Source organism: Triplophysa dalaica, chromosome 1 (assembly GCF_015846415.1).
Source record: "Triplophysa dalaica isolate WHDGS20190420 chromosome 1, ASM1584641v1, whole genome shotgun sequence".
In the NCBI taxonomy this organism is placed as follows: Eukaryota; Metazoa; Chordata; class Actinopteri; order Cypriniformes; family Nemacheilidae; genus Triplophysa; species Triplophysa dalaica.
In genome coordinates, this window is record NC_079542.1 from 18,378,058 (window position 1) to 18,393,327 (window position 15,270).

The 15,270-nt window shown below is 38.5% G+C and overlaps 1 protein-coding gene across 2 annotated transcripts in view; it reads left to right on the forward strand.

Moving 5' to 3' along the window:
- The window catches only part of nfatc3a (nuclear factor of activated T cells 3a), a 70,169-nt gene extending 55,358 nt beyond the window's left edge, over positions 1 to 14,811 (forward strand). For both annotated transcript variants that reach the window (XM_056743857.1, XM_056743867.1), the window contains exons 9-10: positions 1,524 to 2,540; positions 12,348 to 14,811. In XM_056743857.1, the coding sequence (XP_056599835.1) occupies positions 1,524 to 2,540; positions 12,348 to 12,427 (1,097 nt within the window). In that variant the 3' untranslated portion in view covers positions 12,428 to 14,811. The remainder of the gene's footprint in view (positions 1 to 1,523; positions 2,541 to 12,347) is intronic.
- Positions 14,812 to 15,270: the final 459 nt, after the last annotated feature.

A 15,270-nucleotide genomic window follows, 5' to 3' on the forward strand; every position in this document is an offset into this window, starting at 1 on the left:
CCCTGTCCAATCAAGTTTCTGTCTTTCATTGACTAGTCATGTTATACATTATTGTTGTGCATTTTTAAGAACATTTTCCTCGTAAGTTTTTTTAAATCATGACTTTGAGGTTGATGATTCACATTGTTATATTTTAATAATATTTGTGTGATGTGTTGGGGTGACATGCATTGCATCTGCACATTTAGCTTTGAAAATCGACATTGAACACACAATGAAACACACAATGCTGCACACTGGATGCTGGTCTATTTATGGCTTCGAGCGTTCCAATAAAGTGCAGTTGTGTGTGGTTCTCATAGCCATGATCTGGTTTGTTATTATTTTCCCAAAGCGAGTCAAACCGAAAAACAGCGTTGGCGTAATTAAATCACACGTGATCAACTTTTTTCTGTGTCTCGATCGCCACGTTGCATGCAAACCTGAGTTTATTGTTGAAGAGATAAAGACGGAGAGAGAGGGAGAGCGAGACTGTTTGAGGCCAGCCTCCCGCCCACCCTCTTCGCTCCACAAAGCACCCACTCAAATTAGGGTTTCCTGTTTTCCACACTAACCCGTCGAGCCTCAGCCAATCAGAAGACAGCACATGCAGCCAATATTTTGAACGGCTGTAGCGACTGTGGTTGTCATGACATCGGCCTGCTGAGAAAGTGGCATGACAGGGGGAAGGGCTGAGGTGCTGTATGTTTAGAACAGAGCCAGATTTTTCATGAGTTATGAATACGAAACCAGACGCGACAAACATATGATAAGGTGTTCATTCAAACTACACACACTGTGAATGGTGTTAGCACTGTTTATTATAAACTTTATTAAAAGTCTTTTAGACACAGAAAAATCCACCTGGCTTTTTCCAAAACACATCTGGAAATGTATACTCTAAATAGCAGTTATCAGTCGAAACTAAACACGTCGTTGTTTTTGTTTTTCCGAGTACGTTGAGGATATACAGTTAGTAACACCAGACTGAAACCCACTCGCTCTCTCTCCCACACATGGCCGTCACTTGCTCTCTATACGAGAAAGCCATGTCTTAACTGCAGTAATGGCCTTGTAGTAGCGAAAGGGCCGTGAACTGAATTTCGGTTCCCATTTGGAGCAGTGCTGGAGGGCAGACAGCATTCTTCAGTTCCCAAACTCAGCACTGGTTTACATGGCACTCAACCAGGCAACATATGCTCTCGCAGAGTCCACACCAAGTTAAAAATTTCCCCCACACATGCGAGCCATAGAAACGGCAGATCGGGAAGTGGGTTACTGAACACTATGTGGCTGTTACTCATTGTTTGCGCATGTCGAGTTTGGATGTCTTCATGGAAGAAAGGAGGAGAACACTAGCACTGGGCTAAATTCTTGATCATTATTGTTCATTGTGTTATATTGCTGTCAGTTTATTGGATATTAATGCTTTGAATAAAAAAAAGCCAAACCTGAATAGATACAAATATTTGTATTCTAAAGTGAAATGCTAAGTAATTTATTCACATCATGTTTTTGTTTCCTCCCTCTCTTCACCTTTCCAGTCCTGGTCAAGCAAGAACATAGAGAAGATCTCGACTCCCCTGCCATGCCACCAATGTCCATGCCTCTAGTCCATGCTGCCAGTTTGGTCTGCGCTCAGCCGCTGTCCTCCCCAGAGCACTCCCACCCACCAGACGGCCTTCTGTCCAGCTCCCCACGTGGCCTGGCTCCAGGCCTGCACCCACTCCAGGCCCCCTGCGCCCCGATGGGCTCACCCACTCTTCCCCACCTGCCCCACCTTCAGGCTCAAGGGTTGAATGCGCCTTCTGAATGCCAGATGCCCTTCCACCCAGGCCCTGCTGCCACCGCCAGACCTTCATACCCACCCCTACAGCACAGCATGTCCTTCAACGGCCAGCACGGTCTTCCTATGACTGCAGGCTCCTCACAGGCCTACGAGCGGATGCCCTTCCAGGCTGACCCAGCTGGGTGTCACACCCTGGGTTTGGGGATGGTATACGGCCCTGCTTCTTCAACACCCACCACTGGAGTAGCAGCGGTGCTTGGCTCCAGCCCCAGCCATGCCGGCTGTGCCAGTAGCAGCCAGGTCATGCCACACTCTGCCCCACACCTGCACTCTCTAGGTTACCATTGCCCCACCCCAGGGCAGGTCCCCTCACCCACTCACACACTGGGCCAGCCAGCACCACAGCTCCAGCATCCTCCGGTGTACCATCCAGCAGGGCAGCGGTCCGCTTCCTGTCCGACATCCTCCAGTGCTCCTGTCCACATGGTGCCTTCTCCACACTCCGGGCCCTCTTCACCCCAGCTCCATTCTCTCCCCTATCATTCACCAACCTCAACTTCACCCACATCTAACAGCCCCTTAGGGCCTTTGCCACTCTCTGGACAGCCTTCACCTCAGGCAAGCAGTCCTGTTATGGCTGTTTTGTCCCCAGCAGGGTCTTTGGTGAACCCGCTTGCCCAACAGGGAGAGAGTCTGAACATCAAACAGGAGCCGGAGGATCGAGAGCCTACCTTTCGTACCATCGGCATGCAGGACATTACTCTTGATGATGGTAAGTCATTTTTCTACAATATAACAGAACTGTGAATTGAATAAACAAGAAAATGCTTTCTGGGTAAACAGAAGTTTTGTGTCTTCACGGTTGCGTTTGCAAAAAGAAAATGCTTTACTGACTTAATGTGTTTGAAAATAGTGTAGTGACACAGGTTGGATTATTTATGCAGGTAATCCTTATTAGCAAACTATAAGACCTAATATCGCTGTAGTGTGGGGGAGGGAAAGACAGAGAGAGGCTTTATTTAAAAATGTACAAAAATATAAAAAGTAGTTTGAACATGTGAGAGAGGGGGTGAGAGAGAGACTGCCATAAGTGAAATTGTTTTTATGCCGATATTTCTTGCTGATGATGTGTTTATGTGAGAACTACAGACAACAGACCACAATGGTTTCCTATTTAAAAGAAATCTCAGCAATTTACTATGTTAAATATCTCTGTAGTCTTTATTGTATTGAAGCCAATGCCTGGCACTACATCATAGTAGATTATTGTTATTCAGTGACTGATGAGAGGTATGTTCAGGCCAGTGTTGTAGTTCAGCTGCACAGGATCTAGCAATGTTGTCATGTTTATGAGATATTGATCCTGGATCAGAGTTTATTCATAGGGAGTCACTTCTGCTTTCTGTTTTACTGCGGGTTACGCATTCAAATGTGCAGTGAGACAGAGTTAATGAACAGCTTGAGTCTCTCAAATTAGACAAGTGTGTGTTAAGTGATGTGTGAGTCCAGAAGGATCCAGTATTTGTCTGAAAATTAAAACTGCCCCCACCGTGTGTAGCCATGTGTAAAAGGACCAAAACCACACTCTTGGGTACATTCTAATTCATGGACTTGTCCGGACTAATTCACTAATGTGTTCAAAACATGGAATCATTGCCGGAGGTCACAGTGTACACACACTCCCACAAATTCAATATTTAAAGAAGCCAATTGCAATTAGTTTCTTTAACTATAGGTATTGTTATGGTTAAGTAAGAGTTTATTTAAAAAAAATTGCTTCTTGTTGTTTGAACATTTTACAGGAAAGTTTTTTTATTATAAATTCATAATTTATCATTATTGGATGATTACTTTTTCTGAGTTACAACGAATAAGGTTCACATGTATATGTTTTTTTTAAAAGTTTGTTTTAAAGAAGATTATGCTTCAAATATGAAACATGATGTGCGAAGAAACACATTGAACATACATTTTAAACAAAAAAAAAATCAGATTTTATCTTTTAAATTGATAATTTCTGTAATCTGTTAAACTATTCAAAAAGTGTAAAATATATTTTTGGTCTTCAGGATGCATAAAATTCAACATCTAAACTTGTTCTAGCAAAACAAAGAAGTCTAATTTTACAGCATTTTCTGAATTTCTGAAAGCCATCGAAATTTCTCCCGTGATCCACATTGTTACTAGACGGATCGAAATAAACAACTGTCGTGAGTGTGAGAAAAGTGGTTTCAGAGGGTTTAAGCTGTCAAGTACATAAGAATAAAGGTGCCCAAAGTTAAAGAAACGCCTACACATGCAGCGATGCATATGCATGTTGCACACATATACTGCAGGATTAGACTCTTGCAAGCTTTCTCATGCATTCAACGTGTAAGATTGGATGGATTTGAACCTGTTTAAAGTGAAGTTTTAAACTGATTCTACCGGGGACTGTGTCCTATCCACAGCACACACTATAAATAGGGTCTGTTTCACTCTGTCTGAAGCTCTTCAGCTTTGTGAGTTTTAAGGAGGTCAGAAATGAACTGCAAATAGAAGAGAGCAACAGTTATTCCAGTCAACCGCCTTTTACATACAGTGCAGCAGTCACTGCTGTTGACCAGTAGTTACACTGGGATTCAACCAGTAGACCTATTGATGTCGTTGTTGTCATTTATAATGGATATATTTAAATATACGCACCTCTATACAGCATGTGAATTTTTCTTCCTTGCTCTGTCGCTACATGAGATGATCATGAATCACTCTTCACAGTTAACTGTAGGCACTCTGCAGCTGGCAGAAAGTTTCACTATATTTAAATATAAGGTGATGTATCAGTCAGACTCTGCAGTTCTTAATCACACTTTTCCGGCACTTTTATAGCCCCAGATACTTCAGTTCCATTTGATGAATCACTGTTCAGCAGAATTCAGTGGTTCTTTGTCTTTTCGTTGCATTGCATTCTGGGAGTTGTGTGATATGTCAGTACAGATCGCGATGTAGTGCAATATGACGTAGATGTTTACATGGTCTTTCACTTCAGTCGCAGTTTTAATTCTGGTTAAACTGGTTTTGTAGTAGGAGATTCCCCTTGACATTCCGGTCCTTTTGTTTTTATTTGAGCTCCGCATGGAGCTGTGCTTACGACAATGTGATATAAATGTATTTGGGTAGTTGACAAATAATCCTTACATGTGTCCTATGGTGTGACATACCAGAAAAATGTAGAACAACATACGATGAAGATAAATCTCTCTTATCGTCTCTGTCCTTCTGAAACCTCGGATGTCCAAATTTAAAAAATTTCAGGAAATGTAAAAAAAAACTACTATTAAATGATTAAATACAGTGTTGTCAAAATTGACAAGCACTTTTTAATGCTTTATATGGTTAAATATTACCCAGTGACAAACATAAAAGGGGATTAATAATAATGATTTATGGCAAAAGAAGAAGGACAGCAATGTTATGCTATGTTATATTATAAAAATAAATATTCTTAACACTTTGTTTATTATATTTTTGCTGTCGCACCACAGGACACATTTATGGTTTATTTGTCAACTGTCCATTTATTAAGAATAGCAAATATGAGGAGAGCTATGAAACCTGATGGGTCTTTTTCAGGGTTTGTTTTTCGATTAATACGTTTCAATCGTACGGTGTTGTGTGAGTGTGTTTGTGTGTGTGTGTGAACAGATGGCTCAGGTGATGTCAAAGTCTCTTTGCAGGAGGTGTTGGGGAGGGGCTACAGAAGACTGACAGATGGAACGACAAATACAGGGATCCATACAAGCAAACATACACATGCTTAGAGAAAGGTCAAAAAAGGACTAGAATAAAGAAAAAAAGCAAAGCATTTAAGAGCTAAGAAAAATATAAATTTAATTAGCATGATATCGGTTGTTAGACCACTTATTTGGCAAGCGACCGTGTGTGTTTGTGTGTGTGTGTGTGTGTGTGTGAGATGAGCATACGGAGTTGGGATGCTATATTTTCCCTGATGAGTTTGGACCGGTTTCCTTGTGCTGAGCAGAAGGACCAGTGTGTCACTACTTATAGTAGTCTTCTTTCTTTCCTCTTCCTCTTGTCTCCTCTTTTCACTCTTCTCGTCTTGAACTTTTCTACTCTGTTTCGTCCTGTGTCATCATGTCGGTTTAAGTTTATATAGTGAATGTTGTCTTAGAGGTCTGTGTTTGAGATCAGGCCTATGGTGTACGCAGGCATGTGCTTGTGCTCCTTTGTTCTCCATGTCTGTGTGCAGCTGCCAACCCGGCGTGAGTGCACTGATCTGGGTTAATAATAGGCAAAGCCTGCTGTCTTTGGGTCCTGTATCTCATCCTCCTGTACACACTGTTTCTCTGAGCGTATACCCTGTATCTTAGCTTGGTTCTTGAATTTCCCCACTGCAGATGAGAGTCAGTGTCTCCTTTTTAACATGTGATGGGCCTTACCAGATTAACATCTCCATGTGTCAATGGCGTGATAATCAGATCTTTAAAGAACCTTCTGTGCTGATCCGTCTGTTTCTTTGTGGTTCCCTCTTTCCGTTTGTGGGTATGGAAACTCCGTCGTGCAACATATTCCAGGTCTGTGGTCTTTAGCCAGTGCTAAACGACTGTGTCAAATGAAAAACAAAACTGCTCTCATCTCAGAGGGAAAAGAGTACAGAAGGGGAAAAACAGAGCTCTGGGCTCAATGTAGCTAGTTAAACACAATCAACAAACTCTTTGGAACTAGTGGAAAGCTGGTTTCGTGTCATCTTTCCGCACAATTACCGACTCTGGAACGTCGTTTTGAGGTCTTGGCGAAGGCGAGCAGTGGCGCTATGGTCTGTCCAGTTTGCATTGCTGTGGTGTTTGGCTGTAGATATGTGAGGTAGTGCAAAGATCCCTGGGAACTTATGTAACAGGAGTGCGCTCTCTAACCAGGAAACTCTAAGTCACACTTATTAATTCTCTTTCATGCATTAAAATCACTGTTGTGTATATTTCAAATAAGTATTCTTTTCTTTCACTTTTCTTTGTAGTTTTTTTGTAGTTACACCTTTTCTCTAGCATTTGTGCTGCTTCTGCTTACTCTTGTAATTCACTATTTTTGTATAATTATTATTATAGGCAATAAATTGCCTGTTTTTATATTATCATTTAAGAAATCATCTGCTAGATGTAATTTAAAGGAACAGTTCGCCCAAGAATAAATTTTCATCCATAATTTACTAATACTAAAATAAAACAAGTAGAGTAAATATTTTGTTTTTTGACAAAATGGATGGCGTTAGACTTTGAAAATGTATAGATGAGAAAACTGCATTGGCTCTAACAGATTCATATTGGATCAATGAACACAGGTTTAGACACAAAATTAAGGCTGATTCTTTTAAATAGCATCTGAATTACCATAAAGTTTTGCTAAATTCCCTTTGCCCCCTGGCTATGCTGTGCTGGTCATTAAAACCAGTGACTAAACATGGTAAAGAGTTAACCTATGCCTCAGGTCAAAGATTAGGGGATGAATCACTGACTGACTCTTAAAATGGGGATTCCACATATGATTCACAGACCTAACTAACTGCTCCCTTGTGCTCCCTCTGCCTCTCTTATTGTCACTTTCTTCTGCATTTATTTTCAAACAAGTTCATTAAGGTTTCAGGTTTGTGGTCTAGTGGACTGCAAAGCGTTGCTCATGTCGTAGAGCTTCTTATAATACAAATTAAATCCATAGATTTCTCACTGCTCATGTCATTAAAGAAGAGCAGAGAACAAGAGCACTTTAACTAGATTTGACATAATAGACTTATAGATCTTAAGTCACTCATCAGTTTATTTAAACTTTTGAAGTTTTTTTTTTAATGGAAACAAATGTTCTTTGATGAGGTCAATGTTACCTCGCTTTATTACTTTCCCTTATATCACATCGCACCCGCTGCACTTTGTATCATTATCGGAATCTCACCTACAGTGGAATAAAGTTTTATATATAATGTTTGAAGACAAAACTGTAATACTTGAGCACCTAATTTTCCAATATTCCTATTAATAAAACTGAATTTGTTTTCCTAAAATCTTTCATAATGAAGCAGTGAAAACTGATGGTAATCGGTTAGTCATTGTTAGGGCAGGTTTCGGAAGATTGACGCCTCTTTTTATCTCTGCTAACGGTCAACCGGAGCCGTGAGTAGTCCAGTGATTCACAGATTCGGGGCAGCACCATACAGCAATATCACTGACTTAGAGCTTTCAGGCTCAGACTCGGTGTATTATATGTTAAGAAGGGATGCCCCCAAACACTCATCCAGAGAGGATCCCCAGTTTAAACACACTGAGTTACTCAGGCATTATGTGAAAGCGATCGAGATGAATCATGCTTTCTTACATGTGGGGAAAGACGATGCTGAAACCTCTGAAGTCTGTTTCTGCTATATTGCGATATATTGCACAGTAACTTCCCGTATTTAACTGAGTCAGATGCTTCGCTAATATCAACAGAGCACCAGTCTCAGTTTAGACACTTGCTCTCTGAGTATACACTGTTGTTGAGATTTATGTACCATACTGTACCTTTTTTAATTGTCTTCAGTAAGCTTCTGTAATGTGAATGCAACTTTTTTGGCTGCTCCGGACAGGTCCTGACATAACATGCTGTCAAAATGGTCCAGATGTAGAGTAAAGAGAGCGTGCATTGACATTGCAGTGTGTATGTTTATGTTACAATGAACTTGAGGAAGTACAGTGTTTTTGTGTCACCTTAAATTGGAAAAGGTGAGACAGAGAAAGCGTTTGATTTAAAAGGATACTTTACTAGCAAATCAAAATGTCCCCATGTTTTACTCGCCCTAAAGGTATCCTAACTGAATATGGTTTTCTTCTTGAAGAATAATGCAGTCGGAGTTAAAATACCACGCATCATTTTACTTCCAAGTGGTAGAATGGGAGTGAATGGGTGTTGACTTTTTGAAGCTCCAAAAAGGGCATCCATCACTCAAAGAACTGCAAGGACTACAGAGCTGTGTTAAGCAGTTATTAGATCGATGGATGCACTTTTTGGAGCTTCGAACCTATTCACTCCCATTTTACTGCTTTGAAATAAAATGATAAGTTGTATTATAACTCTGACTGCATTATTCTTCAAGAAAAAACATGTTCATTTAGGATGCCTTTAGGGTGATTTAAACATGGGGAAATTTTGATTTGCCAGTAAAGTATCCCATTAAGCGGAGAAAAGTACATAATTTATCAAATAAGAAAGTCCTCTTCAAAACAGAGTAAACACAGAGGCGTCCTAAATTTACTTTGCTCAAAATCAACGCCCTTAGAAATCTGCCAATACCACAGGCACTGATGAAATAGAGGTCTGTATATATTGACTTACTGTGTACTGTAGCTGTGCTATTTAAAAGTTATATAAAAGCTTACATTTTTGCATCTTTGTGTTTTTCATTTGTGCTTTTTTGTGAAATATTGTTACCGCTTTTAAAAAAACGCTTCAGCTGAAAATTTGTGACACATTTAATGAATAATGTTTTAAAAGTTGCACTTGAAATATAATACAAATATAATGTAATGGAAATTTGATATACATTTCTGTCAATATATTTCATAACATTGTGTATTATTTCTGTTTCTTGAAAAAAACTATATATCTACCTAATTTTTTTAGGTTCCAACTTTTTGTAATAGATTTCAGTGAGTCCTTCTTTACAGAATTAATCTCGCATATGTAAATGCATTTACATTTCTATGAATGATAATGTCACTCGTGTCTAATGTTTTACTTATCAAGCTTCAATTATGAATAATATTCACCATGCAAAGACTGTATTGACTTACTTTTGGGAAATATACCATCTGTGTTGATTTAACTGACAAGTAAATAACCCGTACAGAGGGACTTTCTCCATTAATTTTAGTAAGGACTTTTACAATAATCTGTCAAAGAGTGGTAAAATGTGAACCAAAGCATAACGTCTCATAAACTCCACACATCTTTATCCACAATATCTCTCATTGCTTTATTTAAACTTTGGTTGTTTGTGGATGTTAATGTGACACTTTTGTAAGTATTATTTGTGCAGGAGGTGCTGCCCTTTGAATGTTTGTGAGGTTGTGCAACGCAGGTTTGCGCAGTGTTGGTGTGTGTGAGTGTGTAAATTAAGTGTACGTTTATGAAGTGTGAAAGCCAAATGGTTCGTTGAGTGGGTTTTAAAGCAGAAGTCACAATCGGCACAAAGCAGGTCTGTATGTGTGAAGTGTGTTCATGCAAGAGGAAGAGCCGCCTACGCCAACAGGATGATCTGTCACAAGGGCTGGGCATTTGAAACACACACACACACACACACACACACACTCAAACATTCATCTTTTGCATACAAACCCATAACAAATAATAACATCAACCACAACACACTGAAACAAAACTACTCTGAACGGCAAACACACCAACATAAAAATTTGAATCACCTCTTGAAGCTGACGCACAGACACGTACTGCAATCAAGGAAAACACCCAAACCTAACAAATACACAAAATTTCGCAAATATCACACTGTGTAAAACACTACAAGATAAAATCTTCAATAAACAAATAGCCACAATTTGTAAGGAAGTATGAGAAGTGTAGAGACCACTTAACCTGATTGATACTAGATACGGAAATGATAAAATTACTTTCCAGTGACATTTACATTTTTTAGATCTTCTTTTGCTTTATATTTACATTGTAAATGACTCTAAACTGTTGAAATATTTTTCTTTCAGTATACTTCTTTATAAGGTGTTCTGTCACCTTTTAGCACCACAGTCATCGTTCGCATGTAAAAATGTATTCTTTCATTTTCCTTTAATGCTATTTTTAGTATCAATCCAGCTCTCTATCTTTTGAGGTCCTGTAAGCAAATATCTGTTCATGTCATTATACTTGGCTATTGATGGTGGTTTGAAAAAGCTTAGCTTTAATCCTGTGTTGAGTAGGAACAGACCAACTGCTTTGTTCTCTTTGACTGAACTCAACTGTTTTTAGTTCTACTGGAAAATGTGAAACCTTGGTCCATCCCAGTCGGGCATGGGCTCACCGTTCATAGGCTGTCTGGATGAGGAATGCGGGGATTATTAAATCACTTGCAGAGGCAGGTACCCATTTAGCATGATTGATACCCGAGGCCCCAGGTTGCCCCCTTTCAACAATCAAACCTGCTCTTCAGATTTCTCCTCAGCGTTACATGTCTGATTTGTCATCGCCTTTTATAGATGTGGGTTTTTTATTTTGATGACAGGCTTGGAAATCTGATGATTGAATGTCGTGCTGTGTCAAAACCTGCCGTGTGTTGAGCATTTTTTCCACAAAGCAATGAAAAGTGGGGATTTATCTTTGCGCTCTCCCGCTATTTGACCAGCTGATCTGTGAACTTTAGTGAACTGTTATTGATTTTATCATGGGTGTATGTTCAAAAGTATTCACTGTTTGCTACATCTTAGTCATTACACAGCTTTGAGGAAACATGATTATCCACTAGACTCGAGTACTATAGAAACGTTCATTGCATTAATCTGAACTGCTGGGGCGTCCCGTTAAAAGAAAATGTTTGGCTGCGTGTTTAACATCAGTCTCCCGGCCTGCTAAAGTAATTACTACAACTCGCTCCAGTGCCTTCTGGGATATGGAACATATGTTTTAACAATGGATCAATTTTAAACAAGCTTTCATAGTGCTTTAAAAAGGCAAGCCAACAAACTGAAGGAAATGCAGTCAAAGGCCATTAAACTTATAATGAACTGATGCAACTGCCTGTAGCAAAGCATTGCTTTTACAGAAATGCAGGATGGTTTTATAGCCTTTGTGTTGTGGTCAATTTAATAAGACTGCCGCTGACAGAACTGACATCCTGACACTCACAAACTCATGTACAGATACTCTTGTCCCAGATGACACACTGTTATATCCACAGCAATTCTTTCTGACTCTCTTTCCAATGGCTGAGCGTGTCAAATACCAAAGTCTTGAGTATTTATTTGGGTTTCTTTCTGCCCATCACTATCTGCCTTTTATTTTCATCAGCTCTTGTGGATGATGCTGGTCGTACTGTAGCTCAATACTGCCCTTCACTGGTTACATACAGAATAGGATTTTTAAGAATCAATTTTAAGTTTTGACTAAAGACAATTATATATATTTTCTTACTAAACTGAAACTAGTATCGTGGTGCATTTTTCTTATTTATTGTTTTCTTATTTTTGTATTACTTTTTTAAATGTATGCATTTATATTTTAATTGATCTATTTTTACATTTATTATACAGTATATATATATTTATATATTTTAATTTTTATATACATTATGAAGTTGAATCCTGTGTTCAATTTACAATTTTTTTTATTTATTATATGTATTTATTATTAATTTATCTAATATTGACTTTGTTTCTAAAGTCAATGAGTTGTCTGTGTTGAGAAAAATCATAGTCATTATTATTTTTTGTTATAATTGATCAGCCCTAGCTTTTAACAATACAAATGTACAAAAACTCTGTCAAATGCTAAACAGTTTTTGCTCTCTAAGTAAATCTAAAGAATGTCTTTTCTTTCTTGTTTGTTTTAGTGAATGAGATAATAGGCAGAGACATGTCTCAAGCCCCTGGGGCTCATGGGGGTTCTCCGGCAGCACACAGTCAGTCCTAGCCCACATCGGATGCTCAGACAATCCTCAGAGAACCCGAGCAAGGAGCTTTCACCCAAACCCACGGTCTGCCCTGTTCAGACCAAGTCCTGAAAGACCAGCGTGGATCCAAAAGCAGTCAAAAACTTCACCGACAGCTACTGATGCATGCAAAATGACCACACTTGCACATGTGTTGGAGATGAGTATGGTAAGAACATAGAGAGAAGGTTTGTGTATGCACATACTGCATATGCAGGTGTGGTTAGGTGGGAGTAAACTTGGATTTGTGTCGGGCGCACAAGCTTTTCCTGGAAAAAACAATAATTCAGAGCTCTCTGACAGCATGATGTATTATTTGTAGCTTGCAGATTAACCCTTTGTATTGGCTAGCTATGCAGTTCCCTCATGCCTGAACAGAATTTGCATTGCAGAATAAGACGTCCACCCCGCCTTACCAGCGTAAACACAACCTTTTTAAGGACACGGTCTCCCAGTGCTGCCCCCTAGTGGAGAGGCCCTCGTGCGCTCCACTGTGTCTGTAGTAATAATAATATGCAACATTCCACATGTCTAGTGACCTTTCTGAGCTGTAGATAATCTGTTTAATGATTGGCCCAGTTCCTCTTCAGGTTGAACAAATGCCTTAGCTGTGATTGTGATGGAAAAGGCTTTCGGCTGAGATTTTTCTTCTGACCCGGTTGAATCATGTTTGTGTTTTTTATACATAGAAGTAGCAGACCTACATCTTGTGTTCTCGAGTGCTGTGATTTGTGTTTGTAAAAGATTTCACAGTGCTGTGCTTTCAAAGGAGTTGTTCTCAGAGTCTGAAGACAAAATAGATGTTTTGTACAGGTGCATGACTGAAGACCGAACGGTCTGGAGCTTTATGTCCGTAGAATTTAAACATAATAATATGTTGATTATGCTGAGATGTCGCGATGTGCCTTTGGTTAGATAAACAGTTACGCGTGAACATATGCATTGCAAGTTGAAAGTCTTGGGAATTACAATATACAATAATAAAACTGGTTTTTTTTTTTCATTTTTTGGCCGTCAGGCCTTTGCCTCATGACAATCAACAAGAAGACTTTAATATAACATTCTAATATATTTATCAAAATCCAAACCAATGTTAGACTATTACAGCCAGTGTTTTTGTTCACAGTTTGAAAAATAATTATTCTTTCATTTTGGCCTAAACTGTTTTTGTCAACACAGTGAGATTTCCTCTGGTCCTAAATGTGCTATGTTTGCATTGAGGCACAAAGAAATAGATGCTAGACGCAGATGTGGTTTCTCTGTTTAGGATTTGGCTAAAGCAAATGTATGTTTTTTTACTCCATGTCTTGAATTTTGGATTTGAAGTTGTGTGGATATTTCTTAAAAACTGGCACAATCGACGAAACCCTTTTTTCTATCAATTCTGAGACTTACAACTGTAATGATGACTGTTATGTACACGTTTGATGCTATGCACTATAAACCTGCCTTTTGCCTTTAAGAAAACAAAAATACAAAAAAAAAGAAAAACCTTGATGCCTCTAGACTAGATGCTGTAGAGATGCTTCTTCATAAAGTAGTATGCCAGACAGAGTTGTGTTTCAACATGTGTATCTGTTTATGCACAAAGCAAGCGTCTTAACGTGCTTGTGCGTATGCGCTTATGTCCGTTTGTATTAAATGAATTGTAGATATTTGTTTTTGTATCTTTAAACAACTCTGAATTTGAATGGTATAAAAGCACATTGATTTATATTAGGCTATGCAAGGACAGCTGAAAATGGTGGTGTGACATTTTCAAACATACAAATAGCAGGTTTGTTTGTTACTTTTGCATCTATTCTGTATGTAAGTTGTATGTAAACCTTTACATATAGTGACAGGGTGTTTTTAATGCCACTTTTGACTATTTAATTTAAACTATCAAATATAAAGTAGGAAAGCCTTAAATTGTGTTTAAATACCATTTTAGAGAAGGTGTGTCATGAAGTTATGGATTTGATTTAGGAATAGCTTTTAAAGAATTAGGTCAAATAAAATAAAATATATGGGGGGTTACGGGATAAAGCTGGGCCTCTGGGTAAGCACCTATTTTTGTTCTCTTCTATAAACCAAAGATTGAACAATGTGTTCCCATTTTTGACAACATAGACACCATAACTCTATTTTTGATACTTTGAAATGGATGTCATTCCTCAAGTTTGGATAGGTTGGATGGTTTGTAAAATAAAAGTACAGGTTCAAATGATGTTTACGGAGCCTTGTATTATTGTTTCATGTACATTTTGTATGTAACATTTTGTAATTTTTAAGACTGCAGTGCTTTTTGAAATTATTCAAAAGGAACAGCGTGCGGCATAGGCTCTTCTGAGGTAGTGTATCAATAAAGAGAATAAATGCACAACTGTGTCTTGCCTCTCATTGTGTTTGGGAATGTGAAACAGAATTTGTGAATGAACTGCACTTAACAGCCATTATGACTAACTTCATAATGGCACACATAAGAAAAGTACATTTTTGTACAAAATGTCATTCAAACCAGTTACAAGGGTCTCCTACTGCAATATATTTCATGGCTGTAACATTTATAGCCAAAATAGAAATAGCAGGGTTTAGTTTCAGACTATTTTTCACATGTAGAATAATGACTAAACAAAGCATGTGTGTATTAGGTGAACTGTAGCTCATTCCCCTATTAAAGTGATTCCATCTTTAATTTTTTTATTTGATTATCTAACATTTAAGAACTTTTAACTTAAATTTTTAAGTTAAGTTAAGTTAAGTAAACTTTTGTCTTAAAATATGTCAGGGCCTATGTTTTGTCTAGAGATGCAAACCATTTATTCTTCTAATGCATTTTTAT